The following is a 27,682-nucleotide window of genomic DNA, read 5'->3' on the forward strand; positions in this document are numbered from 1 at the left end:
CACACACACACACACTGTGATAAACACACACACACACACACACTGTGATAAACACACACACACACACACACACTGTGATAAACACACACACACACACACACACTGTGATAAACACACACACACACTGTGATAAACACACACACACACTGTGATAAACACACACACACACTGTGATAAACACACACACATACTGTGATAAACACACACACACACTGATAAACACACACACACACACACACTGTGATAAACACACACACATACTGTGATAAACACACACACACACTGATAAACACACACACACACTGTGATAAACACACACACACACTGTGATAAACACACACACACACACACACACACACACACACACACACTGTGATAAACACACACACACACTGTGATAAACACACACACCACACACACTGTGATAAACACACACACACACACACACTGTGATAAACACACACTGTGATAAACACACACACCACACACACTGTGATAAACACACACACACACACACACACACACTCTCTCTGAATGGCTGTACTGGACAGTCTTCATCAGACATCTAGTCAATAAGTCACCCTTCACTGCCGATAGTGTGTTCATCAACAAGTTCTTTATTTCATAGGGAGGCGATGTAATAACATTCATCATAAGGGTTTTACTCTGTCATCACAACGTCCTGTTTAAGAGCTCTGGAAATATTATAATCTGCAGAGAGAAGTGTGTGTGTGTGTGTGTGTGTGTGTGTGTGTGTGTGTGTGTGTGTGTGTGTGTGTGAGAGAGAGAGAGACAGTAAGTATAGTACAGAGTGGGTAATGCTATTCATGATGGACAAGTTGTAGAGGTCAATGAACACACTCACTGCCTCAACCACACACCCTAAACACACGCACACACACACACACACACACAAGTATGATTTATTCAAACAGAGTCTTCTCAAGTGTTTACCAGTTGAAAGTCACAGACAGAGAGAGAGACAGAAAGAGAGAGACAGAGGGAGAGAGACAGAGGGAGAGAGAGAGATAGAGACCGAGACAGATACAGAGAGAGAGACAGAGAGAGACAGAGAGAGAGACAGAGAGAGGGAGAGAGAGAGAGAGACAGAGAGAGAGAGAGAGAGAGAGACAGAGAGAGACAGAGAGAGAGAGACAGAGAGAGACAGAGACATAGAGAGAGAGAGAGACAGAGAGAGACAGAGAGAGACAGAGCGAGAGAGAGAGAGAGAGAGACAGAGAGAGAGACAGAGAGAGACAGAGAGAGACAGAGAGAGAGAGAAAGAGAGAGACAGAGAGAGAGAGACAGAGAGAGAGACATACAGAGAGAGAGCGCCTCTGTCTTTTCAGTGTTTTAGAGAGGCTCAATAGCCTACAGATCAGAGAAAGTCACTGGCTGAGCCCCAAATGGCATCCTATTCCTTATATAGTGAACTACTGTTGCCCTTAAAGATAGGGCACTATATAGGGAATAGGGCTCTGGTCACTGGTGGTGTACTACCGTTGCCCTTAAAGATAGACTACTGTTGACCAGGCTGGTGTTTAAAGACTGATTACAGTCTCTGTCATCAGATCTATTCATTAGATGTCTCCATCTGCTGTTAGAGAATGGTACTGAACAGAGACAGAGAGAGACAGAGAGAGACAGACAGAGAGAGACAGAGAGAGAGAGAGAGACAGAGAGAGAGACAGAGAGAGAGAGACAGAGAGTGAGAGACAGAGAGAGAGAACAGAGAGAGAGAGACAGAGAGAGAAAGACAGAGAGAGAGAGAGAGAGAGACAGAGAGAGAGAGAGACAGAGAGAGAAAGACAGAGAGTGAGAGACAGAGAGAGAGGGGGAGACAGAGATGTTAACATATGTTTCCCTTGCCAATAAAGCCCCTAGAATTGAATTGAGAGAGACGGAGACAGAGAGAGAAATAATTGGCAGTGTATCGTAGTGTGTGTGTGTGTGTGTGTGTGTGGTGTGTGTGTGTGTGTGTGTGTGTGTGTGTGTGTGTGTGTGATAGACAACTCATTCCTACTGCTTCCATTAAAAGTCCCAGTCTGAATGCAATTGATGGAGCAGCAACGCTCAGGCTGTCTGATACCTGCATGTGTGTGTCCTCTTTCGTGTGTTTGTGTGTTTGCAGTGGCATTGATGATTCCATCAACGGTTATAAGCAACCTGTCCTAATCCTTTACCCTTCAGGCAAAGACAGGGACAGAGACCGAGACGGAGACAAGAGGAGAGAGAGGGACAGAGGAGGCACTTTCAAATCTCACCAGAAGAGGGCGCCACCACCTCTCTCGAAACCCCCTTCTCGTGCTCCTCGCTCTCGTAAATCCAAATCGCCCTCGCGCCCCAACCGAGCCAGGCTAGATGTGGATCGGGTTGAAACCAACTCCACACCTGAAGGTTCCGGGAGGTTCCGGGACCTCCGAGATTCCAAGCTGGGACAGAACTGTGAGGGCGTGGCCTCGGAACTCTGCCGTCGTGGTGGCAGGGTGAGGACGGGTGTGTACCAGACGTCAGAACTCACGTCATTGGTCAGCGCTAAGAGCCAACCAGAGCAGAGACGGATTGGCAGAAGCCAATCGGCAGAGAGACGGGTCGGCAGGAGCCTATCGGGAGAGAGACAAAGCGCGGCGGACAGAAGCAGGTTTAAGGCCACATTTGTCTGAGCATAGAGTTAGATTCTGTAGAATGGACGCTCCCTGGTCAAAGCCATCCTTTAATGTCAGGACCAGCAGATATTTTGGAGGCCTTGTCTACCATTTGAAATGTTGGCTTATTAATTGATGCTCATTACTAAGGTCGGGGTCCATGGAAATTAAAATCATGAATTCAACCTAATTTTTTCTATTCCAGCCTCATAAATATCTGTTGTTGCTATAGAGACTGCTCATGTGTACGATAAAGCAAGTCTGTATGGATATTGTGATATAGAAAACTCCTGTAACTGACTATAGATATTGTGGTATAGAAAATGACTATAGTTGACTACAGTGCCTTCAGAAAGCATTCATACCTGTTGACTTATTCCACATTTTGTTGTGTTACAGCCTGAATTCAAGATGGATTCAATTAAAATAAATTCTCACCCATCTACACACACTACCCCATAATGACATCACAATACCCCATAATGACATCACAATACCCCATAATGACATCACAATACCCCATAATGACATCACAATACCCCATAATGACATCACAATACCCCATAATGACAAAGTGGAAATATGTTTTTAGACATTTTACCAAATTTGTTGAAAATGAAATACAGAAATACCTCATTTACATAAGTATTCACACCTCTGAGTCAATACATGTTAGAATCACCTTTGGCAGCGATTACAGCTGTGAGTCTTTCTGGGTAAGTCTCTAAGAGCTGTGAGTCTTTCTGGGTAAGTCTCTAAGAGCTGTGAGTCTTTCTGGGTAAGTCTCTAAGAGCTGTGAGTCTTTCTGGGTAAGTCTCTAAGAGCTGTGAGTCTTTCTGGGTAAGTCTCTAAGAGCTGTGAGTCTTTCTGGGTATGTCTCTAAGAGCTGTGAGTCTTTCTGGGTAAGTCTCTAAGAGCTGTGAGTCTTTCTGGGTAAGTCTCTAAGAGCTGTGAGTCTTTCTGGGTAAGTCTCTAAGAGCTGTGAGTCTTTCTGGGTAAGTCTCTAAGAGCTGTGAGTCTTTCTGGGTAAGTCTCTAAGAGCTGTGAGTCTTTCTGGGTAAGTCTCTAAGAGCTGTGAGTCTTTCTGGGTAAGTCTCTAAGAGCTGTGAGTCTTTCTGGGTAAGTCTAAGAGCTGTGAGTCTTTCTGGGTAAGTCTAAGAGCTGTGAGTCTTTCTGGGTAAGTCTCTAAGAGCTGTGAGTCTTTCTGGGTAAGTCTCTAAGAGCTGTGAGTCTTTCTGGGTAAGTCTAAGAGCTGTGAGTCTTTCTGGGTAAGTCTCTAAGAGCTGTGAGTCTTTCTGGGTAAGTCTCTAAGAGCTGTGAGTCTTTCTGGGTAAGTCTCTAAGAGCTGTGAGTCTTTCTGGGTAAGTCTCTAAGAGCTGTGAGTCTTTCTGGGTAAGTCTCTAAGAGCTGTGAGTCTTTCTGGGTAAGTCTCTAAGAGCTGTGAGTCTTTCTGGGTAAGTCTCTAAGAGCTGTGAGTCTTTCTGGGTAAGTCTCTAAGAGCTGTGAGTCTTTCTGGGTAAGTCTCTAAGAGCTGTGAGTCTTTCTGGGTATGTCTAAGAGCTGTGAGTCTTTCTGGGTAAGTCTCTAAGAGCTGTGAGTCTTTCTGGGTAAGTCTCTAAGAGCTGTGAGTCTTTCTGGGTAAGTCTCTAAGAGCTGTGAGTCTTTCTGGGTAAGTCTCTAAGAGCTGTGAGTCTTTCTGGGTAAGTCTCTAAGAGCTGTGAGTCTTTCTGGGGAAGTCTCTAAGAGCTGTGAGTCTTTCTGGGTAAGTCTCTAAGAGCTGTGAGTCTTTCTGGGTAAGTCTAAGAGCTGTGAGTCTTTCTGGGTAAGTCTCTAAGAGCTGTGAGTCTTTCTGGGTAAGTCTCTAAGAGCTGTGAGTCTTTCTGGGTAAGTCTAAGAGCTGTGAGTCTTTCTGGGTAAGTCTCTAAGAGCTGTGAGTCTTTCTGGGTAAGTCTAAGAGCTGTGAGTCTTTCTGGGTAAGTCTAAGAGCTGTGAGTCTTTCTGGGTAAGTCTCTAAGAGCTGTGAGTCTTTCTGGGTAAGTCTAAGAGCTGTGAGTCTTTCTGGGTAAGTCTAAGAGCTGTGAGTCTTTCTGGGTAAGTCTCTAAGAGCTTTGCACACTTGGATTGTACAATATTTGTACATTGTTCTTTTTTAAATTATTCAAGCTCTGTCAAGTTGGTTGTTGATCATTGCTAGACAGCCGATTTGCAAGCCGATTTACATCAAAACTAACTTGGCTACTCAGGAACATTCACCATCTTCTTGGTAAGCAACTCCAGTGTAGATTTGGCCTTGTGTTTTAGGTTATTGTTCTGCTGAAAGGTGAATTTCTCTCCCAGTGTCTGGTGTAAAGCAGACTGAAGCAAGTTTTCCTCTAGGAGTTTGTCTGTTCTTAGCTCCATTCCATTTATTTTTATCCTGAAAACTCCCCAGTATTTGCTGATGACAAGCATACTCATACCATGATGCAGCCACCACCATGCTGGAAAATAAGGAGGCAGTTACTCACTGATGTGTTGTGTTGGATTTGCCCTCAGTATAACACTTTGTATTCAGGACATAAAGTACATTTCTTTGCCACATTTCTTTGTAGTTTTACTTTAGTGCCTTGTTCCAAACAGGATGCATGTTTTGGAATAAAAAAACTTTCTGTACATGCTTTCTTTTTTTGCGAGGCATTGGAAAACCTCCCTGGTCTTGAAATTCACTGCTCGACTGAGGACATTACAGATAATAGTATGTGTGAGGAACAGAGATGAGGTAGTCATTAAAAAATCATGTTAAACACTATTATTGCACACAGAGTGAGTCCATGCAACTTATTATGTGACTTGTTAAGCGTTATTGACTCATGACTTTTCAGCTTTTCATTTTTATATTAATTTGTAAAAATGTAGAAAAACATCATTCCACTTTGACATTATGGGGTGTTGTGATGTCATTATGGGGTATTGTGATGTCATTATGGGGTATTGTGATGTCATTATGGGGTATTGTGATGTCATTATGGGGTATTCTGTGTAGACCAGTGACCAAAAAAAATCTCAATTTAATCCATTTTAAAATCAGTCAGTAACACAACAACATGTGGAAAATGGTCACTGGGTCTGAATCCCTTCTGAAGGCTCTGTATCTGCATGTGAATGGCTGTTTGGAGTCGTACCCTCATATGATCTGAACCAATCACCATCAGAGATCCTCAACCAACACAACCACATTGATGCTCTGTGTTCAGAGATCCTCAACCAACACAACCACATTGATGGTCTTTGTTACGCTCAGAGGAGACTTCTGACTGCATATCAATGCTACTACAGTTCAGACACTTGCTAACACACACAAACACACACACATACACACACACACACACACACACACACACACACACACACACACACACTTTATTAATATCACTGTTAAGTGTTCAGTTTTCTGTTTATTGGAGCTAAGCTGATATTATTGACATGAATAAAATCACAATAATGTATTTATTTCCCTGTGTTTTTGGTATTTGTAGTTTATTACAATCATTATCTGTTTCTATAGCAGCAGCTTCTCTTCCTGGGGTTTATTAGGATCATTATCTGTTTCTATAGCAGCAGCTTCTCTTCCTGGGTTTATTAGGATCATTATCTGTTTCTATAGCAGCAGCTTCTCTTCCTGGGGTTTATTAGGATCATTATCTGTTTCTATATCAGCAGCTTCTCTTCCTGGGGTTTATTCGGATCATTATCTGTTTCTATAGCAGCAGCTTCTCTTCCTGGGGTTTATTAGGATCATTATCTGTTTCTATAGCAGCAGCTTCTCTTCCTGGGGTTTATTAGGATCATTATCTGTTTCTATAGCAGCAGCTTCTCTTCCTGGGGTTTATTAGGATCATTATCTGTTTCTATAGCAGCAGCTTCTCTTCCTGGGGTTTATTAGGATCATTATCTGTTTCTATAGCAGCAGCTTCTCTTCCTGGGGTTTATTAGGATCATTATCTGTTTCTATAGCAGCAGCTTCTCTTCCTGGGGTTTATTAGGATCATTATCTGTTTCTATAGCAGCAGCTTCTCTTCCTGGGGTTTATTATGATCATTATCTGTTTCTATAGCAGCAGCTTCTCTTCCTGGGGTTTATTAGGATCATTATCTGTTTCTATAGCAGCAGCTTCTCTTCCTGGGGTTTATTAGGATCATTATCTGTTTCTATAGCAGCAGCTTCTCTTCCTGGGGTTTATTAGGATCATTATCTGTTTCTATAGCAGCAGCTACTCTTCCTGGGGTTTATTATGATCATTATCTGTTTCTATAGCAGCAGCTTCTCTTCCTGGGGTTTATTATGATCATTATCTGTTTCTATAGCAGCAGCTTCTCTTCCTGGGGTTTATTAGGATCCCCATTATCTGTTTCTAAATCAGCAGCTTCTCTTCCTGGGGTTTATTAGGATCATTATCTGTTTCTATAGCAGCAGCTTCTCTTCCTGGGGTTTATTAGGATCATTATCTGTTTCTATAGCAGCAGCTTCTCTTCCTGGGGTTTATTAGGATCATTATCTGTTTCTATAGCAGCAGCTTCTCTTCCTGGGGTTTATTAGGATCATTATCTGTTTCTATAGCAGCAGCTTCTCTTCCTGGGGTTTATTAGGATCATTATCTGTTTCTATAGCAGCAGCTACTCTTCCTGGGGTTTATTAGGATCATTATCTGTTTCTATAGCAGCAGCTTCTCTTCCTGGGGTTTATTAGGATCATTATCTGTTTCCATAGCAGCAGCTACTCTTCCTGGGGATCCACACAAAACATGAACCATGACATAATACAGAACGTCAATAGACCCCTGGTGGCATGTCTGATGGGGTAAGTGATGGTATCAGTGCTGTGTGTAAGTTGATTATGCAAACAATTTCCAACACATTGTTTGTTATAAAAACAAGAAGTAGTCAGTCTCTTCTCTTCTTTTAGCCAGGAGAGACTGGCATAGTATTGATATTAGCTCTCTGGTTACAGTGAAGAGCAAGATGTGCCGCTCTGTTCTGCGCCAGCTGCAGTTCTTCTAGGCCCTTCTTTGCAGCACCTGACCATATGACTGGACAATAATCAAGTTGAGATCAAACTAAAGCCTGCAGGACTGGCTTTATGGAGTGTGGTGTCAACTGAAAGAAGCAGAGCCTCTCTTTAACAGATGTCTGTAGTGGGACATTTTCTTCATAGGGGACACTATGGATCTGTCTCCGTCCGTTCGTACGTCAGTACGTACAGTATGCTAGTCACACACAATACCTCAGACGCCACTGGGCTGATTCTGACAAAACGGACGATGCGTCTAGCCATAGAACTGGTCTTTACAAAATGACACTGATTGGCCAAAGGGGGGCGCTATAGTAATCAACTGAAATTCCAAACATTGAACAAGCACAGTTGCTGTCATGTTTGAGCTTGACAAATGACACTAATTGTCCCAAGGGGGGGGGGGGGGGCTGCATCATCCTGGGGGAAGGCATGTTACTGTGGCCTTGTTTGGATTTACATTTGGTTGAGTTGTCAATTAACGTGAATTCAACTAAAAATGGCACCATGTAATTGGGTGAAAAAAATACAACATTCCCTCATGTTGATGCCTTTTATCTAAATCAGTTTTCCACATCTTCACATCGATGTTTTGGGCTGAAATGATGTTGAAACAACGTTGATTTAACACGTTTTTTTTAGCCCAGTGGGAAGATTAAGAAGGAGCTGTTGACTAAAAGACAGTAGGCTCTATCAGTACATATCCCTGTCTAGCTGTAGAATCAGAATGAGTAGAACAGGCTTCTCTATGGTCTAAGGCAGGGGCGGACTGGCCTTCTGGCATTTCTGGCAAATGCCAGATGTGCTGGTCTATATGTAGCCCAGTGGGCCTGTCAAACCTTTTTTTTTTTTTTTGCACAAAATTATAATTATTTGGCTAAAAATGGGTGTGTTATAAATTCCAAGGCCGATATCTGGTCCCAGTCCCCCCCTGGTCTAAGGGAAAAGCTCTAGAAAAGCATGACAACCCTATGCGATAAGTGAAAGAAAGGTATGCTTGCTATGTAACTTTCATTTAATCGGCGACATTGTAAACAATCACCCTTGACACTAGCTAACAACTGCGCAAACTATCGGCTGGCCCCTCGGTGGGTGGCTGGCCCCTTTCCCCGCGTGAGTGGCGTGTTTTCTCGGGGATAGAGTGGTGTGTGTGAGGGCCGCCGGTGGGGGGGGGCTGTTAAAAAGTTATTTTGAAAGTGACCCCAACTGTCAGGAATTGGACCGGGTAACGGGTGCGCGCGCCACACACACACACACACACACACACACACACACACACACACACACACACACACACACACACACACACACACAGTCAGCTGTTCTGAGCTATGTCAGAAGATGACAGATACAGTTGTAGTGGAGGGACAAGTTAAATTCAGAGATGGCAAAAAGGTTCTTATCACATTTATATCACATCTTCAAACGTTTCCCGGGAAGTTAGACGTTAATACAATAACGTGTGGATTTGACTGTTTGATGTATTTGCTTTAACTTGCTTTGCAGTGGAAGAGTCGTTGGGTCACGTTGCGGAAGCCGTCCCCGGTCGCAGGTAGGTCTACGAAACCAACTAACTAATACTACATGGAAAACATCTCCAACGTTTAGAAATAATGTAGCAGTCTTTTAAATGTTTTCACTGTAATCTTTCACCAATCAGATTTTCAGGAATTAAAAGTAAGCGCGACTTGTCAATGTGACATTTGGCGACACGCCAACCGGAGCGCATAGTGCAAATATCACATAACCACGGTTACACGTGTGGGGGGATCGCGCAACACTTAACACATGGATTTAAAAACTTATACCCTTATGTTAGTCTTTAACACAAACGCCTTGAGAAGACTGTATATATATTGGTTTAACAGAAATAGCATTTATTTCAATGCTTAGACTACTTACAGGACTTAGTTGTGTCCAAGTAACAAAGTCAGGCTAGTTTAACTACCTATGCTACGTATTTAAAGCCAAAGGCTTACATAAGAAGTATACCATATCATTCTGACTAATTGCTTTCACTGGTGTGTGTGTGTGTGTGTGTGTGTGTGTGTGTGTGTGTGTGTGTGTGTGTGTGTGTGTGTGTGTGTGTGTGTGTGTGTGTGTGTGTGTGTGTGTGTGTGTGTGTGTGTGTGTGTGTGTGTGTGTGTGTGTGTATGGCTCTGAAGAGCAGTGATGAGAAGAAAGAATCAGACTGAAACACTTGAAGAGACAGATCTGTGTTAGTAATTTTCCTTTCTTCAGACTTAGCATTGTCTCTCGGTGGAACTAAGGTATATTGTGTAGAGTAAATATTTGTATTGATGTCTCTGAAGACTTCAACATGTTCTAGAACAACTTGTGCCTTGTGTTCTGGAATACACAGTGATTCTAATTCTAAGAGTGGTTCCCACTAGACCCTGTGTTCCTCTGCCTTTGAGGAGACCGATTGGCTGCCAGTGCGGCTGTTTATTGGATATTTCTTTCCTTGATGGGGCTGTGCTGTTATGTCCCTCAGACAGCCAGTCTGTTATGTCCCTCGGACAGCCAGTCTGTTATGTTCCTCGGACAGCCAGTCTGTTATGTCCCTCGGACAGCCAGTCTGTTATGTTCCTCGGACAGCCAGTCTGTTATGTCCCTCGGACAGCCAGTCTGTTATGTTCCTCGGACAGCCAGTCTGTTATGTCCCTCGGACAGCCAGTCTGTTATGTCCCTCGGACAGCCAGTCTGTTATGTCCCTCGGACAGCCAGTCTGTTATGTCCCTCGGACAGCCAGTCTGTTATGTCCCTCGGACAGCCAGTCTGTTATGTCCCTCGGACAGCCAGTCTGTTATGTTCCTCGGACAGCCAGTCTGTTATGTTCCTCGGACAGCCAGTCTAATTGGTCTGTTATGTCCCTCGGACAGTCCTCCCTCTCTGTCACGGTGGCGTCTAATTGGTCTGTTATTGCCCTCGGACAGCCCTCCCTCTCTGTCACGGTGGCGTCTAATTGGTCTGTTATGTCCCTCGGACAGCCCCCCCTCTCTGTCACGGTGGCGTCTAATTGGTCTGTTATGTCCCTCGGACAGTCCTCCCTCTCTGTCACGGTGGCATCTAATTGGTCTGTTATGTCCCTCGGACAGTCCTCCCTCTCTGTCACGGTGGCATCTAATTGGTCTGTTATGTCCCTTGGACAGCCCTCCCTCTCTGTCACGGTGGCGTCTAATTGGTCTGTTATGTCCCTCGGACAGCGCCCCCTCTCTGTCACGGTGGCGTCTAATTGGCCACTTCTCTCCTGATGTAAAACATATATTCTTAACAATTCCACAACTAATAAATAAAACACATCTAAGTAAAGGGATGGAATAAGAATATATGAATATGAATATATGGATGAGCGATGGCCGAGCGACATAGGTTAAGGTGCAGTTTCTGGTAAGTTGATGCCGCTCCAATATCCAATAGTTCTTCCCGGCTGTATGTAATAACACTTTAGATTTTCTGGGCTAACAATGTAAGAAATAATACATTAAAAAAACACTGCAGAGTTTCCTAAGGACTAGAAGCGAGGCAGCCCTCTCTGTCGGTGCCATTGTGTTATGTGTATTGGGAAGGGAGGATGGGTGGGCAGTGTATATGTAACAGTGTAGCTTCCGTCCCTCTCTTCGCCCCAACCTGGGCTCGAACCAGGGACCCTCTGCACACATCAACAACTGACACCCACAAAGCATCGTTACCCATCGTGCCACAAAAGCCGCGGCTCTTGCAGAGCAAGGGGAACAACTACTTCAGGTCTGAGAGCGAGTGACGTCACCGATTGAAACGCTATTAGCGCGCACCACCGCTAACTAACTAATTAGCCATTTCACATCGGTTACTTATACATTGAGCACTATAATAGTCTGGTAGCAGCGGTTGTGATGTGTGATAAGGTGCGGATAATCAGAGCAGGTGATCAGTCCAGTTCAAGTGTTCAGCATTCTGATGGCTTGTAGATAGAAACTGTCTCTGAGCCTGTTGGAATCTATATATATAGTTAGTCTGCAGCTGGACCAGGATCAGTCAGCTGTGTTAGCGTTGCTATGACAGCAGGAAGTCTGTATTGATAGTGTTAGTTAGTCTGCAGCTGGACCAGGATCACTCAGCTGTGTTAGCGTTGCTATGACAGCAGGAAGTCTGTATTGATAGTGTTAGTTAGTCTGCAGCTGGACCAGGATCACTCAGCTGTGTTAGCGTTGCTATGACAGCAGGAAGTCTGTATTGATAGTGTTAGTTAGTCTGCAGCTGGACCAGGATCAGTCAGCTGTGTTAGCGTTGCTATGACAGCAGGAAGTCTGTATTGATAGTGTTAGTTAGTCTGCAGCTGGACCAGGATCACTCAGCTGTGTTAGCGTTGCTATGACAGCAGGAAGTCTGTATTGATGGTGTTAGTTAGTCTGCAGCTGGACCAGGATCACTCAGCTGTGTTAGCGTTGCTATGACAGCAGGAAGTCTGTATTGATAGTGTTAGTTAGCCTGCAGCTGGACCAGGATCACTCAGCTGTGTTAGTGTTGCTATGACAGCAGGAAGTCTGTATTGATAGTGTTAGTTAGTCTGCAGCTGGACCAGGATCACTCAGCTGTGTTAGCGTTGCTATGACAGCAGGAAGTCTGTATTGATAGTGTTAGTTAGCCTGCAGCTGGACCAGGATCACTCAGCTGTGTTAGCGTTGCTATGACAGCAGGAAGTCTGTATTGATAGTGTTAGTTAGCCTGCAGCTGGACCAGGATCACTCAGCTGTGTTAGCGTTGCTATGACAGCAGGAAGTCTGTATTGATAGTGTTAGTTAGTCTGCAGCTGGACCAGGATCACTCAGCTGTGTTAGTGTTGCTATGACAGCAGGAAGTCTGTATTGATAGTGTTAGTTAGTCTGCAGCTGGACCAGGATCATTCAGCTGTGTTAGCGTTGCTATGACAGCAGGAAGTCTGTATTGATGGTGTTAGTTAGTCTGCAGCTGGACCAGGATCACTCAGCTGTGTTAGTGTTGCTATGACAGCAGGAAGTCTGTATTGATAGTGTTAGTTAGTCTGCAGCTGGACCAGGATCACTCAGCTGTGTTAGCGTTGCTATGACAGCAGGAAGTCTGTATTGATAGTGTTAGTTAGTCTGCAGCTGGACCAGGATCACTCAGCTGTGTTAGCGTTGCTATGACAGCAGGAAGTCTGTATTGATAGTGTTAGTTAGTCCGCAGCTGGACCAGGATCACTCAGCTGTGTTAGCGTTGCTATGACAGCAGGAAGTCTGTATTCATAGTGTTAGTTAGTCCGCAGCTGGACCAGGATCACTCAGCTGTGTTAGCGTTGCTATGACAGCAGGAAGTCTGTATTGATAGTGTTAGTTAGTCTGCAGCTGGACCAGGATCACTCAGCTGTGTTAGTGTTGCTATGACAGCAGGAAGTCTGTATTGATAGTGTTAGTTAGTCTGCAGCTGGACCAGGATCACTCAGCTGTGTTAGCGTTGCTATGACAGCAGGAAGTCTGTATTGATAGTGTTAGTTAGTCTGCAGCTGGACCAGGATCACTCAGCTGTGTTAGCGTTGCTATGACAGCAGGAAGTCTGTATTGATAGTGTTAGTTAGCCTGCAGCTGGACCAGGATCACTCAGCTGTGTTAGTGTTGCTATGACAGCAGGAAGTCTGTATTGATGGTGTTAGTTAGTCTGCAGCTGGACCAGGATCACTCAGCTGTGTTAGTGTTGCTATGACAGCAGGAAGTCTGTATTGATGGTGTTAGTTAGCCTGCAGCTGGACTAGGATCACTCAGCTGTGTTAGTGTTGCTATGACAGCAGGAAGTCTGTATTGATAGTGTTAGTTAGCCTGCAGCTGGACCAGGATCACTCAGCTGTGTTAGCGTTGCTATGACAGCAGGAAGTCTGTATTGATAGTGTTAGTTAGTCTGCAGCTGTACCAGGATCACTCAGCTGTGTTAGTGTTGCTATGACAGCAGGAAGTCTGTATTGATAGTGTTAGTTAGTCTGCAGTTGGACCAGGATCACTCAGCTGTGTTAGCGTTGCTATGACAGCAGGAAGTCTGTATTGATAGTGTTAGTTAGTCTGCAGCTGTACCAGGATCACTCAGCTGTGTTAGTGTTGCTATGACAGCAGGAAGTCTGTATTGATAGTGTTAGTTAGTCTGCAGTTGGACCAGGATCACTCAGCTGTGTTAGCGTTGCTATGACAGCAGGAAGTCTGTATTGATGGTGTTAGTTAGTCTTCAGCTGGACCAGGATCACTCAGCTGTGTTAGTGTTGCTATGACAGCTTTGTTGACTGACAATGTACAGACACATCTCTAGCAACCACTTTGTTGACTGACAATATACAGACTCATCTCTATCGTTACCATTTGGTTGACTGACAATGTACAGACTCATCTCTATAGCAACCACTTTGCTGACAGATACAAGAGGCCTGTATATATATTATTCCCTGTGGCTCAGTTGGTAGAGCATGGTGTGTGCAACACCAGGGTTGTGGCTTTGATTCCCACGGGGGGCCAGTACAAAAAAATGCATGAAATGAAATGTATGCATTCATTACTGTAAGTCGCTCTGGATAAGAGTGTCTGCTAAATGACTCAAATGTAAATTTACATTAGGATGTTAGACTGTATTATCAGGAACATGTTATTTACAATCTGTTCCAATTGCAAAGTTGCCAATAAAGAACCCATAAAGCTATACATTAAAATATATCCATTAAAGTTATGGTGTCTATAGTATGTTTAAATATATGAATAAATCATTGATACCCCTTCAAAAATCATAAGCCAACCACAGCACACCCCTGATTGGTTAGCCTGAAGGTCAATCACATCAGGATGTTGGCCAATCATGTCCTACTTTACTAATACACCCAGAGCAAGGGGGAGGGACTTCTCTAGACACACCTGTGCACAATTAGTCGTATGAACAAGCGGAGAAGTTTGAAACAATTCCACGTTTTCTAACCTTAAATTGCTACTGCTCACACTTACAGTAGTTCATACTTCAGAGTGATATTTCAGTTGATAGATTGTTTACAGTAGACTAGTCAGTGTTTGAGTTACATTTCCCACGGAGAGAGAGGGGGACGTTTACAGTAGACTAGTCAGTGTTTGAGTTACATTTCCCACGGAGAGAGAGGGGGGCGTTTACAGTAGACTAGTCAGTGTTTGAGTTACATTTCCCACGGAGAGAGAGGGGGGCGTTTACAGTAGACTAGTCAGTGTTTGAGTTACATTTCCCACGGAGAGAGAGGGGGGCGTTTACAGTAGACTAGTCAGTGTTTGAGTTACATTTCCCACGGAGAGAGAGGGGGGCGTTTACAGTAGACTAGTCAGTGTTTGAGTTACATTTCCCACGGAGAGAGAGGGGGGCGTTTACAGTAGACTAGTCAGTGTTTGAGTTATATTTCCCACGGAGAGAGAGACGATGTTGGTTGATTCATTGTATTTATTGGACAATTTAAAGGAACATAAACAGCCTGTACATTACATTTTAAAAGCTATAACTCAATTAAAGGACAGCTGCACTTCCTGATTCGGCCTAGTTTTTCATCAATGCTTCATCAATGCTTCAATGCTTCATCAATGTTTCTTCAATGCTTCATCAATGCTTCAATGCTTCATCAATGCTTCAATGCTTCATCAATGTTTCATCAATGCTTCAATGCTTCATCAATGTTTCTTCAATGCTTCATCAATGCTTCAATGTTTCATCAATGCTTCAATGCTTCATCAATGCTTCAATGCTTCATCAATGTTTCATCAATGCTTCAATGCTTCATCAATGTTTCTTCAATGCTTCATCAATGCTTCAATGTTTCATCAATGCTTCAATGCTTCATCAATGCTTCAATGCTTCATCAATGCTTAAGATCATGACTGAAGGCAAATGAGAGTTGTCTTCTGGGTGGGGTTTCATGTGGGTTTTTTTTTGGGGGGGGGTGTCTTTGCCGTTCAATCACAACAAACAAGGACTAATTCAGGGGTGTATTCATTATGGAAACCATTGACCTTTTTAAGAACCAAACGGGAGCAAATGGAACGAAACGTGGAGGGACCTACCTGAATTTGTCTAAGTTTTTGACACTGGAATGAATGTTTCTGACTCATATCGATGCCACATAGAACCAACTTATCTGGTTTTAAACGGACTAAGGGGCAGTTGACCTAATTTCCATTGAACGTGTATATCATGCTTGTATGTAGGCAGGCTGTAATTGAGAATTGTTCTCATTCAACCAGGACTAATTGAGAATTGTTCTCATACAACCAGGACTAATTGAGAATTGTTCTCATACAACCAGGACTAATTGAGAATTGTTCTCATACAACCAGGACTAATTGAGAATTGTTCTCATTCAACCAGGACTAATTGAGAATTGTTCTCATACAACCAGGACTAATTGAGTATTTCTCTCATATAACCAGGACTAATTGAGAATTGTTCTCATACAACCAGGTCTAATTGAGAATTGTTCTCATTCAACCAGGACTAATTGAGAATTGTTCTCATTCAACCAGGACTAATTGAGTATTTCTCTCATATTACCAGGACTAATTGAGAATTGTTCTCATACAACCACGACTAATTGAGAATTGTTCTCATACAACCAGGACTAATTGAGAATTGCTCTCATACAACCAGGACTAATTGAGTATTGTTCTCATATAACCAGGACTAATTGAGTATTTCTCTCATATAACCAGGACTAATTGAGAATTGTTCTCATACAACCAGGACTAATTGAGGATTGTTCTCATACAACCAGGACTAATTGAGAATTGTTCTCATACAACCAGGACTAATTGAGAATTGTTCTCATACAACCAGGACTAATTGAGAATTGCTCTCATACAACCAGGACTAATTGAGAATTGTTCTCATACAACCAGGACTAATTCTCCAGGGCAAATCAAGTTCTATAAAGTTCTGTCCATAGAATTACATATTAGAAGGGGTTCTTTTTTTATTTATTTAAGTTTTTAGGGGGTAGAACAGCTTTAATATTGCAGATAGATTGTGGCTTCTATCAATGTAGTTTCTAATCCCCCATATATTTTAGTTGTTGTTGTAAATATATTATTTTAAATATATATATTTCCCTTCTTTATTATTGTCCCCTAACCCTACCACCCCTCCCCTAATTGTAGTAAACTAATGAACAACATCACTTAGGCTTCTACTTCCAGTTTATACTGTACATACTATATACATTTAACAGACGCAGTGTATTTTACATTAGTTATTCGTTTTTTTTTGTCCCATCCTTCAGCTCCCCTCAACCCCTCCCATCTATCTCTGAACACCACCCAGTCCCATCCTTCAGCTCCACTCAACCCTCCCATCTATCTCTGAACACCATCCAGTCCCATCCTTCAGCTCCCCTCAACCCCTCCCATCTATCTCTGAACACCATCCAGTCCCATCCTTCAGCTACCCTCAACCCCTCCCATCTATCTCTGAACACCATCCAGTCCCATCCTTCAGCTCCACTCAACCCCTCCCATCTATCTCTGAACACCATCCAGTCCCACCCTTCAGCTCCCCTCAACCCCTCCCATCTATCTCTGAACACCATCCAGTCCCATCCTTCAGCTCCCATCAACCCCTCCCATCTATCTCTGAACACCATCCAGTCCCATCCTTCAGCTCCACTCAACCCCTCCCATCTATCTCTGAACACCATCCAGTCCCATCCTTCAGCTCCACTCAACCCTCCCATCTATCTCTGAACACCATCCAGTCCCATCCTTCAGCTCCCTTCAACCCCTCCCATCTATCTCTGAACACCATCCAGTCCCATCCTTCAGCTCCATCCAGTCCCATCCTTCAGCTCCCCTCAACCCCTCCCATCTATCTCTGAACACCATCCAGTCCCATCCTTCAGCTCCCCTCAACCCCTCCCATCTATCTCTGAACACCATCCAGTCCCATCCTTCAGCTACCCTCAACCCCTCCCATCTATCTCTGAACACCATCCAGTCCCATCCTTCAGCTCCCCTCAACCCCTCCCATTTATCTCTGAACACCATCCAGTCCCATCCTTCAGCTACCCTCAACCCCTCCCATCTATCTCTGAAGACCATCCAGTCCCATCCTTCAGCTACCCTCAACCCCTCCCATCTATCTCTCAAATGGATTCTATGTTTGTGTGCCCAGGTCACCATCTCTCCTCTTCTCCCTCTCTACCCAGACTGCCTCTCTCTCCTGGTCTACCGGGATAAGTCCGATAAGGTCAGGGGTCGTCGTGAGCGGCTGCAGATGACCTTGGAGGGGATCTGTGGAGTGGAGCCGGGGTTAGGCTACGACGGGGTGACCTACACCCTCACCATCCTCTGTCTGGGACACACAGTGGGACTGGGCTTCGACAGCAGAGAGGGGCTGACGGCATGGGACGCTAGGCTGAGATACAGCCTGGGAGAAGGTTGAGTGGAGGGGAGGGGGGGGGGTGGCTGGTGTGTGTGTGTGTGTGTGTGTGTGTGTGTGTGTGTGTGTGTGTGTGTGTGTGTGTGTGTGTGTGTGTGTGTGTGTGTGTGTGTGCGTGCCCTGGTGTTTGTGAAGAAGTTGGTTTAATAAGTACATCTCAGTCTAGACCAGTGGCGGTTGGTGCCGTCAACATTAGGGAGGATTATTTTTGGTTTGTTTAATGAGCTTGGCCTTATTTCTATTACAGCATGTTGGATGACTGTCATTCATATTCCATTCACCCAGTTCAATGTAACAGCGAAAGGTCTAGGCTACTACATGATACTAGAATGTTCCCTGTACCCATCATGAGGTTGCTACAACCTAGCCTATGAATGAAAGTTTTACAACGTAGGTGCACACAGGTCGAGAGATAAATTATCGTAGTCAAGGTGACAGACAGTGACACATTCAATACCGCCTGCGTCTAGCTGGTCTGGGGTGTAATCTTTTCTCCAAACAGTTGCAAAACCTTTTTTTTCAAAACGTTTTGCAACTTAAACAAGAGTTTTCTATTGGACAAATTCAAGTAGGTCCGTCCCGGGTTTCGTTCCATTTGCTTCCCTTGAAAAAAACATTTTTGCAACAAAATCGACGGAATGAATACACCTGTTATCACCCACACACACAGTTCACTTCCATAGCAGCCACGTACAGCATCATCACTTTGCTCGTTGTATAATTCCTTCTAGCATCTACGTGCTCTCCTCCTCCTCACCTTTTCCTTTCGCTTGTGGATTTCGGCGCACAAAACAACAGCTGTCTGTGACCAGGTGCAAAAACATCTCCAAGCCAAACCTTCATATCATAACCGCTAACCGCTACACAGTCTACATCATTGTCACCATATTAACGTTATAGTTAAACCAACATAGAACTAACGCGGTAGTGAACCCACAATCCGTGTGTACAATCACGCAGTACAGCAAGCAGTTTAGCAGTTACACCGGCGGGCCCCCCATGGCAATGCATGTATTAAAACCTAAAGCTCACCTTGACTTGGAAGAGTTTCCGTGTTGGATAGCCTTAGCCAGCTAGCTAACATCAATAGCATTCCTCTGTGTTTGTGTCAGGTTGTTCAGTAGGCTTAACCAGCTGCATTAGCTAAAAACGGAATATAGCTCTCTCTCTCTGTTTCGCTCTCTCTGTCTGTCTGTCTGTCTGTCTGTCTGTCTGTCTGTCTGTCTGTCTGTCTGTCTGTCTGTCTGTCTGTCTGTCTGTCTGTCTGTCTGTCTGTCTGTCTGGCTGGCTGGCTGGCTGGCTGGCTGTCTGTCTGTCTGGCTGTCTGGCTGGCTGTTTCGCTCTCTCTCTTGCTTCTTAATTTTGTTAAAAATTAATTTGTTCAAAGCTGTTCAACTATTTTCTCTTTTTGAGTCAACCACTCACCATGATTAGCTGCTTGCTAGCTGTATCTTATGCTTCCAGTACTAGATTCATACTCTGATCCTTTGATTGGGTGGACAACCTGTCAGTTCATGCTGCAAGAGCACTGATAGGTTGGAGGACGTCCTCCGGAAGTTGTCATAGTTACTGTGTAAGTCTATGGAAGGGGGTGAGAACCATGAGCCACCTAGGTTTTGTATTGAAGTCAATGTACCCAGAGGAGGACGGAAGCTAGCTGTCCTCCAGCTACAACATGGTGCTACCATACAGAGTGCTGCTGAGGCTACTGTAGACCTTCTTCGCAGACCTTCATTCTTTCTCTCTCTCTCCCTCCTGCTCTGTGCTTGTTTTTCTCCTTTCTTTATCTCCTCTGCTTCTCTGTATCTGTCTTCGTCTCCCTCGCTCTCTCTCTCTGCCAGCCAGCTAGCCAGCTAGCCTGCCAGTCAGTCAGTCCTCTACAACGTGTTTCATTCCACTGTGCTGTTCAGTGTTGTGGAACTGAGTGAACAGACCTTTGCTTCTGTCCTCAGATGACCTAGTCTGAATGTGTATGTGATGGTGTGAGTGTGTGTTTGTTTGTCTGTGTGTGTGTGTTTCTCTATGTCTGTGCCTGTTTGTCTGTGTCTGTGTGTGATGAGGTCTTTATAAAAGCGGCATCAACAGACAACCAGCCTGCATCCCAAATTCCCTACATGCAGTGCCTTGCAAAAGTATTCATCCCCCTTGGCGTTTTTCCTATTTTGTTGCATTACAACCTGTAATTTAAATAGATTTTTATTTGGATTTCATGTAATGGACATACACAAAATAGTCCAAATTGGTGAAGTGAAATGAAAAGAACTTCAAAAAATTTAAAACGGAAAAGTGGTGCATGCATATGTATTCACCGCCTTTGCTATGAAGCCCCTAAATAAGATCTGGTGCAACCAATTACCTTCAGAAGTCACATAATTAGTTAAATAAAGTCCACCTGTGTGCAATCTAAGTGTCACATGATCTGTCACATGATCTCAGTGTATATATACACCTGTTCTGAAAGGCCCCAGAGTCTGCAACAAAGAGACCAAAGATAACCCTGAAGGAGCTACAAAGCTCCACAGCGGAGATTAGAGTATCTGTCCATAGGACCACTTTAAGCCGTACACTCCACAGAGCTGGGTTTTATGGAAGAGTGGCCAGAAAAAAGCCATTACATAAAGAAAAAATAAGCAGAGTTCGTCAAAAGGCATGTGGGAGACTCCCCAAACATATCGAAGAAGGTACTCTGGTCAGATGAGACTAAAATGTTGCTTTTTGGCCATCAAGGAAAACGCTATGTCTGGCGCAAACCCAACACCTCTCATCACCCTGAGAACACCATCCCCACAGTGAAGCATGGTGGTGGCAGCATCATGCTGTGGGGAGGTTTTTCATCGGCAAGGACTGGGAAACTGGTCAGAATTGAAGGAATGATGGATGGCACTAAATGCAGGGAAATTCTTGAGGGAAACCTGTTTCAGCCTTCCAGAGATTTGAGATTGGGACGGAGGTTCACCTTCCAGCAGGACAATGGCCCTAAGCATACTGCTAAAGCAGCACTCGAGTGGATTAAGGGGAAACATTTAAATGTCTTGGTTGTAAGGCAACAAAATAGGAAAAATGCCAAGGGGGGTGAATACTTCCACAAGCCAAGATGGAGCCCCATTGATGACAGATCACAGCCAGCCGAGAGAGAGAGAGAGACAGACAGAGAGAGAGGATGGAGCCCCATTGATGACAGATCACAGCCAGCAGAGAGACAGAGAGACAGACAGAGAGAGAGAGAGAGAGGACGGAGCCCCATTGATGACAGATCACAGCCAGCAGAGAGAGAGAGAGAGAGAGGACGGAGCCCCATTGATGACAGATCACAGCCAGCAGAGAGAGAGAGAGAGACAGACAGAGAGAGAGGACGGAGCCCCATTAATGACAGATCACAGCCAGCAGAGAGACAGAGAGAGAGAGAGACAGACAGAGAGAGAGGACGGAGCCCCATTAATGACAGATCACAGCCAGCAGAGAGAGAGACAGAGAGAGAGAGAGACAGAGAGAGAGGACGGAGCCCCATTAATGACAGATCACAGCAGCAGAGAGAGAGTGTTTAATCATCATTAATACTGGCATCAATCACCCAGCCGTGTGTATGTGCTGAGGTGTATGTATTCTGTCCTAGACTTATCCTCCGTGTCAGCTCTGTCTGTTACCTTCATTATCTCTCTGTTCGCCTTTAGCTTGGTTTGAATAATAATGAATCTCTCTCTCCCTCCCTCCCCCTCTCTCCCTCCCCCCCTCTCTCTCTCTCTCTCTCTCCCCTCGCTCCCCCTCTCTCCCCTTTCTCTCTCTCTCTCCCTCCCTCCCCCTCTCTCCCTCCCCCCTCTCTCTCTCTCTCTCCCCTCTCTTCCTCTCTCGCTCCCCCCTCTCTCGCTCCCCCTCTCTCTCTCCCTTTCTCTCCCTGCCTCCCTCCCCCTCCCTCTCTCTCTCTCCCTCTTCCCCATCTCTCTCTCCCCTCTCTCTCTCTCTCTCCCTCCCTCCCTCCCCCTCTCTTTCTCTCCCCTCTCTCTCTCAACCAGTCCACAGGTTCAGTGTAGGAGTTCAGCCAGGAACTAAGCTAGAGAGTGGTCCTGCCACCCTGCACCTGTGCAACAACCTATTGGTCCTCACTAGGGACCTCCCACCGGCCGTGATTGGCCAGTGGAAGCTGTCAGACCTGCGTCGCTATGGCGACGTGCCCAATGGCTTTGTGTTTGAGGGCGGCACTAGATGTGGATACTGTGAGTATGGAACCACAACGTGTTCGTGTCCCAAATGGCACGCCGTTCCCTATGTAGTGCACTACTTTTGAGAATGGAATCCACTGTGTCAATGAGTTAGCTAGATTTAATAAGAATTCCAAAACAATTACATATCTCCATTTTCATAGTTCACCAGGTCTGTGGCCTCCATCCCTGGTCCATATTTCCATTTTCATAGTTCACCAGGTCTGTGGCCTCCATCCCTGGTCCATATTTCCATATTCATAGTTCACCAGGTCTGTGGCCTCCATCCCTGGTCCATATCTCCATTTTCATAGTTCACCAGGTCTGTGGCCTCCATCCCTGGTCCATATTTCCATATTCATAGTTCACCAGGTCTGTGGCCTCCATCCCTGGTCCATATTTCCATATTCATAGTTCACCAGGTCTGTGGCCTCCATCCCTGGTCCATATTTCCATATTCATAGTTCACCAGGTCTGTGGCCTCCATCCCTGGTCCATATTTCCATATTCATAGTTCACCAGGTCTGTGGCCTCCATCCCTGGTCCATATTTCCATATTCATAGTTCACCAGGTCTGTGGCCTCCATCCCTGGTCCATATTTCCATATTCATAGTTCACCAGGTCTGTGGCCTCCATCCCTGGTCCATATTTCCATATTCATAGTTCACCAGGTCTGTGGCCTCCATCCCTGGTCCATATTTCCATTTTCATAGTTCACCAGGTCTGTGGCCTCCATCCCTGGTCCATATTTCCATATTCATAGTTCACCAGGTCTGTGGCCTCCATCCCTGGTCCATATTTCCATTTTCATAGTTCACCAGGTCTGTGGCCTCCATCCCTGGTCCATATTTCCATATTCATAGTTCACCAGGTCTGTGGCCTCCATCCCTGGTCCATATTTCCATTTTCATAGTTCACCAGGTCTGTGGCCTCCATCCCTGGTCCATATTTCCATATTCATAGCTCACCAGGTCCGTGGCCTCCAAGCCTGGTCCTGGAGAATTCGAGGTGTGCAGGCTTTTGTTCCATCCCAGCAGTACATTGTCCTTGTCTCTCTATTGTTCTCTCTTCTCCCCCAATGACTACAGTATTTTGTGGTTGGTTGGTATCTCAGAGTTCAGTATAGTTGGTATCTCAGAGTGCAGTAGAGTTGGTATCTCAGAGTACAGTATAGTTGGTATCTCAGAGTACAGTATAGTACAGTATAGTTGGTATCTCAGAGTTCAGTATAGTTGGTATCTCAGAGTACAGTACAGTATAGTAGGTATCTCAGAGTACAGTATAGTTGGTATCTCAGAGTACAGTACAGTATAGTAGGTATCTCAGAGTACAGTATAGTTGGTATCTCAGAGTACAGTACAGTATAGTAGGTATCTCAGAGTACAGTATAGTTGGTATCTCAGAGTGCAGTATAGTTGGTATCTCAGAGTACAGTACAGTATAGTAGGTATCTCAGAGTACAGTATAGTTGGTATCTCAGAGTGCAGTATAGTTGGTATCTCAGAGTACAGTATAGTACAGTATAGTTGGTATCTCAGAGTACAGTAAAGTTGGTATCTCAGAGTGCAGTACAGTTGTTATCTCAGAGTTCAGTATAGTTGGTATCTCAGAGTACAGTACAGTATAGTTGGTATCTCAGAGTATAGTATAGTTGGTATCTCAGAGTACAGTATAGTTGGTATCTCAGAGTGCAGTATAGTTGGTATCTCAGAGTACAGTATAGTATAGTTGGTATCTCAGAGTGCAGTATAGTTGGTATCTCAGAGTACGGTATAGTTGGTATCTCAGAGTACAGTATAGTTGGTATCTCAGAGTTCAGTATAGTTGGTATCTCAGAGTACAGTATAGTATAGTTGGTATCTCAGAGTGCAGTATAGTTGGTATCTCAGAGTACAGTATAGTTGGTATCTCAGAGTATAGTATAGTATAGTTGGTATCTCAGAGTTCAGTATAGTTGGTATCTCAGAGTACAGTATAGTTGGTATCTCAGAGTACAGTATAGTTGGTATCTCAGAGTTCAGTATAGTTGGTATCTCAGAGTTCAGTATAGTTGGTATCTCAGAGTACAGTATAGTTGGTATCTCAGAGTACAGTATAGTTGGTATCTCAGAGTTCAGTATACTTGGTATCTCAGAGTACAGTATCGTTGGTATCTCAGAGTTCAGTATAGTATAGTTGGTATCTCAGAGTGCAGTATAGTATAGTTGGTATCTCAGAGTGCAGTATAGTTGGTTGGTATTGTACAGTACAGTACAGTACAGTATAGTATAGTTGGTATCTCAGAGTATAGTATAGTTGGTATCTCAGAGTACAGTATAGTTGGTATCTCAGAGTACAGTACAGTATAGTTGGTATCTCAGAGTGCAGTACAGTATAGTATAGTAGGTATCTCAGAGTATAGTATAGTTGGTATCTCAGAGTACAGTATAGTTGGTATCTCAGAGTATAGTATAGTTGGTATCTCAGAGTATAGTATAGTTGGTATCTCAGAGTACAGTATAGTTGGTATCTCAGAGTTCAGTATAGTTGGTATCTCAGAGTACAGTATAGTTGGTATCTCAGAGTGCAGTATAGTTGGTATAAAAGAGTACAGTATAGTTGGTATCTCAGAGTGCAGTATAGTTGGTATCTCAGAGTGCAGTATAGTAGGTATCTCAGAGTATAGTATAGTATAGTTGGTATCTCAGAGTACAGTATAGTAGGTATCTCAGAGTATAGTATAGTATAGTTGGTATCTCAGAGTGCAGTATAGTAGGTATCTCAGAGTATAGTATAGTATAGTTGGTATCTCAGAGTACAGTATAGTAGGTATCTCAGAGTATAGTATAGTATAGTTGGTATCTCAGAGTATAGTATAGTAGGTATCTCAGAGTACAGTATAGTTGGTATCTCAGAGTACAGTATAGTTGGTATCTCAGAGAACAGTATAGTTGGTATCTCAGAGTACAGTATAGTAGGTATCTCAGAGTATAGTATAGTATAGTTGGTATCTCAGAGTACAGTATAGTAGGTATCTCAGAGTACAGTATAGTAGGTATCTCAGAGTATAGTATAGTATAGTTGGTATCTCAGAGTACAGTATAGTAGGTATCTCAGAGTACAGTATAGTTGGTATCTCAGAGTACAGTATAGTATAGTTGGTATCTCAGAGTACAGTATAGTTGGTTGGTATATCAGACCCTCATATCTACTGGTTTATTAATCCACAGGGTAACTCTAAACTGCAGGCATATCAAATAGGTTTTCATAATACACACATACACACACATTTACAGTTTGTTCCAGATAATATGATCTGTCTGTCTGTCTGTCTGTCTGTCTGTCTGTCTGTCTGTCTGTCTGTCTGTCTGTCTGTCTGTCTGTCTGTCTGTCTGTCTGTCTGTCTGTCTGTCTGTCTGTCTGTCTGTCTGTCTGTCTGTCTGTCTGTCTGACTGACTATTGGTGATATGGTAACTATTCTCTGAATTTCCAGCAGATGTATGCTGGTATGTAGAGAATGAGAGCCTGTTTTACATGTTGAAGGGGGGGGGGGGGGGTTCTCACTCACTGGTTCAGGGTGGAGGGGGGGTTCAGGGTGGAGGGGGGGGGTTCAGGGTGGAGGGGGGGATCAGGGTGGAGGGGGGGGGTTCAGGGTGGAGGGGGGGGTTCAGGGTGGAGGGGGAGGGGGGTTCAGGGTGGAGGGGGAGGGGGAGGGGGGGTTCAGGGTGGAGGGGGGGTTCAGGGTGGAGGGGGGGGTTCAGGGTGGAGGGGGGGTTCAGGGTGGAGGGGGAGGGGGGGTTCAGGGTGGAGGGGGGGGGGGGCGACTGCGTGTGTGGTTTTTAGCTACAACAGCGGACATTTTTCTTTTTGCCGGTGTGACAACTTTATCAAGTGTCCTAAGACATGAGCCACGAGGAAATCTGGAGAATTGAATCAAAGTGTAACCCAGGTTTCCTAGATGTTAAGAGGAGGATAGAATCAGAGTGTAACCCAGGTTTCCTAGAAATGAAGAGGATAGAATCAGAGTGTAACCCAGGTTTCCTAGAAGTTAAGTGGAGCTTCTCATGATCAACAAAATACATGTCCAGAGTAGATGGCTTGTCTTTACAACTGTCTTTACTGTAAACAGGACCAAAGACAACTGTCTTTACTGTAAACAGGCCTGTCAGGACCAAAGACAAATGTCTTTACTGTAAACAGGCCTGTCAGGACCAAGACAACTGTCTTTACTGTAACATGCCTGTCAGGACCAAAGAAAACTGTCTTTACTGTAAACAGGCCTGTCAGGACCAAAGAAAACTGTCTTTACTGTAAACAGGCCTGTCAGGACCAAAGACAACTGTCTTTACTGTAACATGCCTGTCAGGACCAAAGAAAACTGTCTTTACTGTAAACAGGCCTGTCAGGACCAAAGAAAACTGTCTTTACTGTAAACAGGCCTGTCAGGACCAAAGACAACTGTCTTTACTGTAAACAGGCCTGTCAGGACCAAGACAACTGTCTTTACTGTAAACAGGCCTGTCAGGACCAAGACAACTGTCTTTACTGTAACATGCCTGTCAGGACCAAAGAAAACTGTCTTTACTGTAAACAGGCCTGTCAGGACCAAAGAAAACTGTCTTTACTGTAAACAGGCCTGTCAGGACCAAAGACAACTGTCTTTACTGTAAACAGGCCTGTCAGGACCAAGACAACTGTCTTTACTGTAAACAGGCCTGTCAGGACCAAAGACAACTGTCTTTACTGTAAACAGGCCTGACAGGACCAAAGACAACTGTCTTTACTGTAAACAGGCCTGTCAGGACCAAAGACAACTGTCTTTACTGTAAACAGGCCTGTCAGGACCAAAGACAACTGTCTTTACTGTGTGTGTGTGTGCGTGTGTGTGTGTGTGTGTGAGACACACACTCCTGGGCCTTAAGAAGAGTGTCTTGTTTCATCATTCTATAAATACCACTCCCCCTAGAGCCATCTCAGACCAATCACCTCGGCTCTCTGCACCACATCATTTACATATTACCAGCTGCCCTCAGAACAGCAGTGGGGAATGACATGTCCAGAATGAAGGGTGTGTGTGCTGGCACATGTGCTCAAGTGTACATTAGAGAAACAGAACAGATAGAATGTGAGCGTTGGTTCATTAGAGAAATAGAACAGATAGAATGTGTGTTGTTACATTAGAGAAATAGAACAGATAGAATGTGAGTGTTGGTTCATTAGAGAAATAGAACAGATAGAATGTGAGCGTTGGTTCATTAGAGAAATAGAACAGATAGAATGTGAGCGTTGGTTCATTAGAGAAATAGGAGAGATAGAATGTGAGTGTTGGTTCATTAGAGAAATAGGAGAGATAGAATGTGAGAGTTGCTACATTGGAGAAATAGGAGAGATAGAATGTGTGTTGTTAC

General features: G+C 44.3%; 2 protein-coding genes across 4 annotated transcripts in view; both read left to right on the forward strand.

Moving 5' to 3' along the window:
- rgs12b (regulator of G protein signaling 12b) overlaps nt 1–6,130 on the forward strand; it is a 104,972-nt gene extending 98,842 nt beyond the window's left edge. For all 3 annotated transcript variants that reach the window (XM_082973971.1, XM_082973970.1, XM_082973972.1), the window contains exon 23: nt 2,191–6,130. In XM_082973971.1, coding sequence (XP_082830097.1) covers nt 2,191–2,663 — 473 coding nt within the window. In that variant the 3' untranslated portion in view covers nt 2,664–6,130. The remainder of the gene's footprint in view (nt 1–2,190) is intronic.
- Nucleotides 6,131–9,008: 2,878 nt separating this feature from the next.
- Nucleotides 9,009–27,682, forward strand: part of LOC123742381 (protein Dok-7) — a 65,904-nt gene continuing 47,230 nt past the window's right edge. Inside the window, exons 1-4 of the mRNA XM_082973974.1 lie at nt 9,009–9,086; nt 9,198–9,243; nt 17,866–18,096; nt 22,109–22,309. Coding sequence (XP_082830100.1) covers nt 9,033–9,086; nt 9,198–9,243; nt 17,866–18,096; nt 22,109–22,309 — 532 coding nt within the window. The 5' untranslated portion in view covers nt 9,009–9,032. The remainder of the gene's footprint in view (nt 9,087–9,197; nt 9,244–17,865; nt 18,097–22,108; nt 22,310–27,682) is intronic.

This window comes from Salmo salar, chromosome 04, assembly GCF_965601325.2.
Source record: "Salmo salar chromosome 04, fSalSal1, whole genome shotgun sequence".
Classification (NCBI taxonomy): domain Eukaryota; kingdom Metazoa; phylum Chordata; class Actinopteri; order Salmoniformes; family Salmonidae; genus Salmo; species Salmo salar.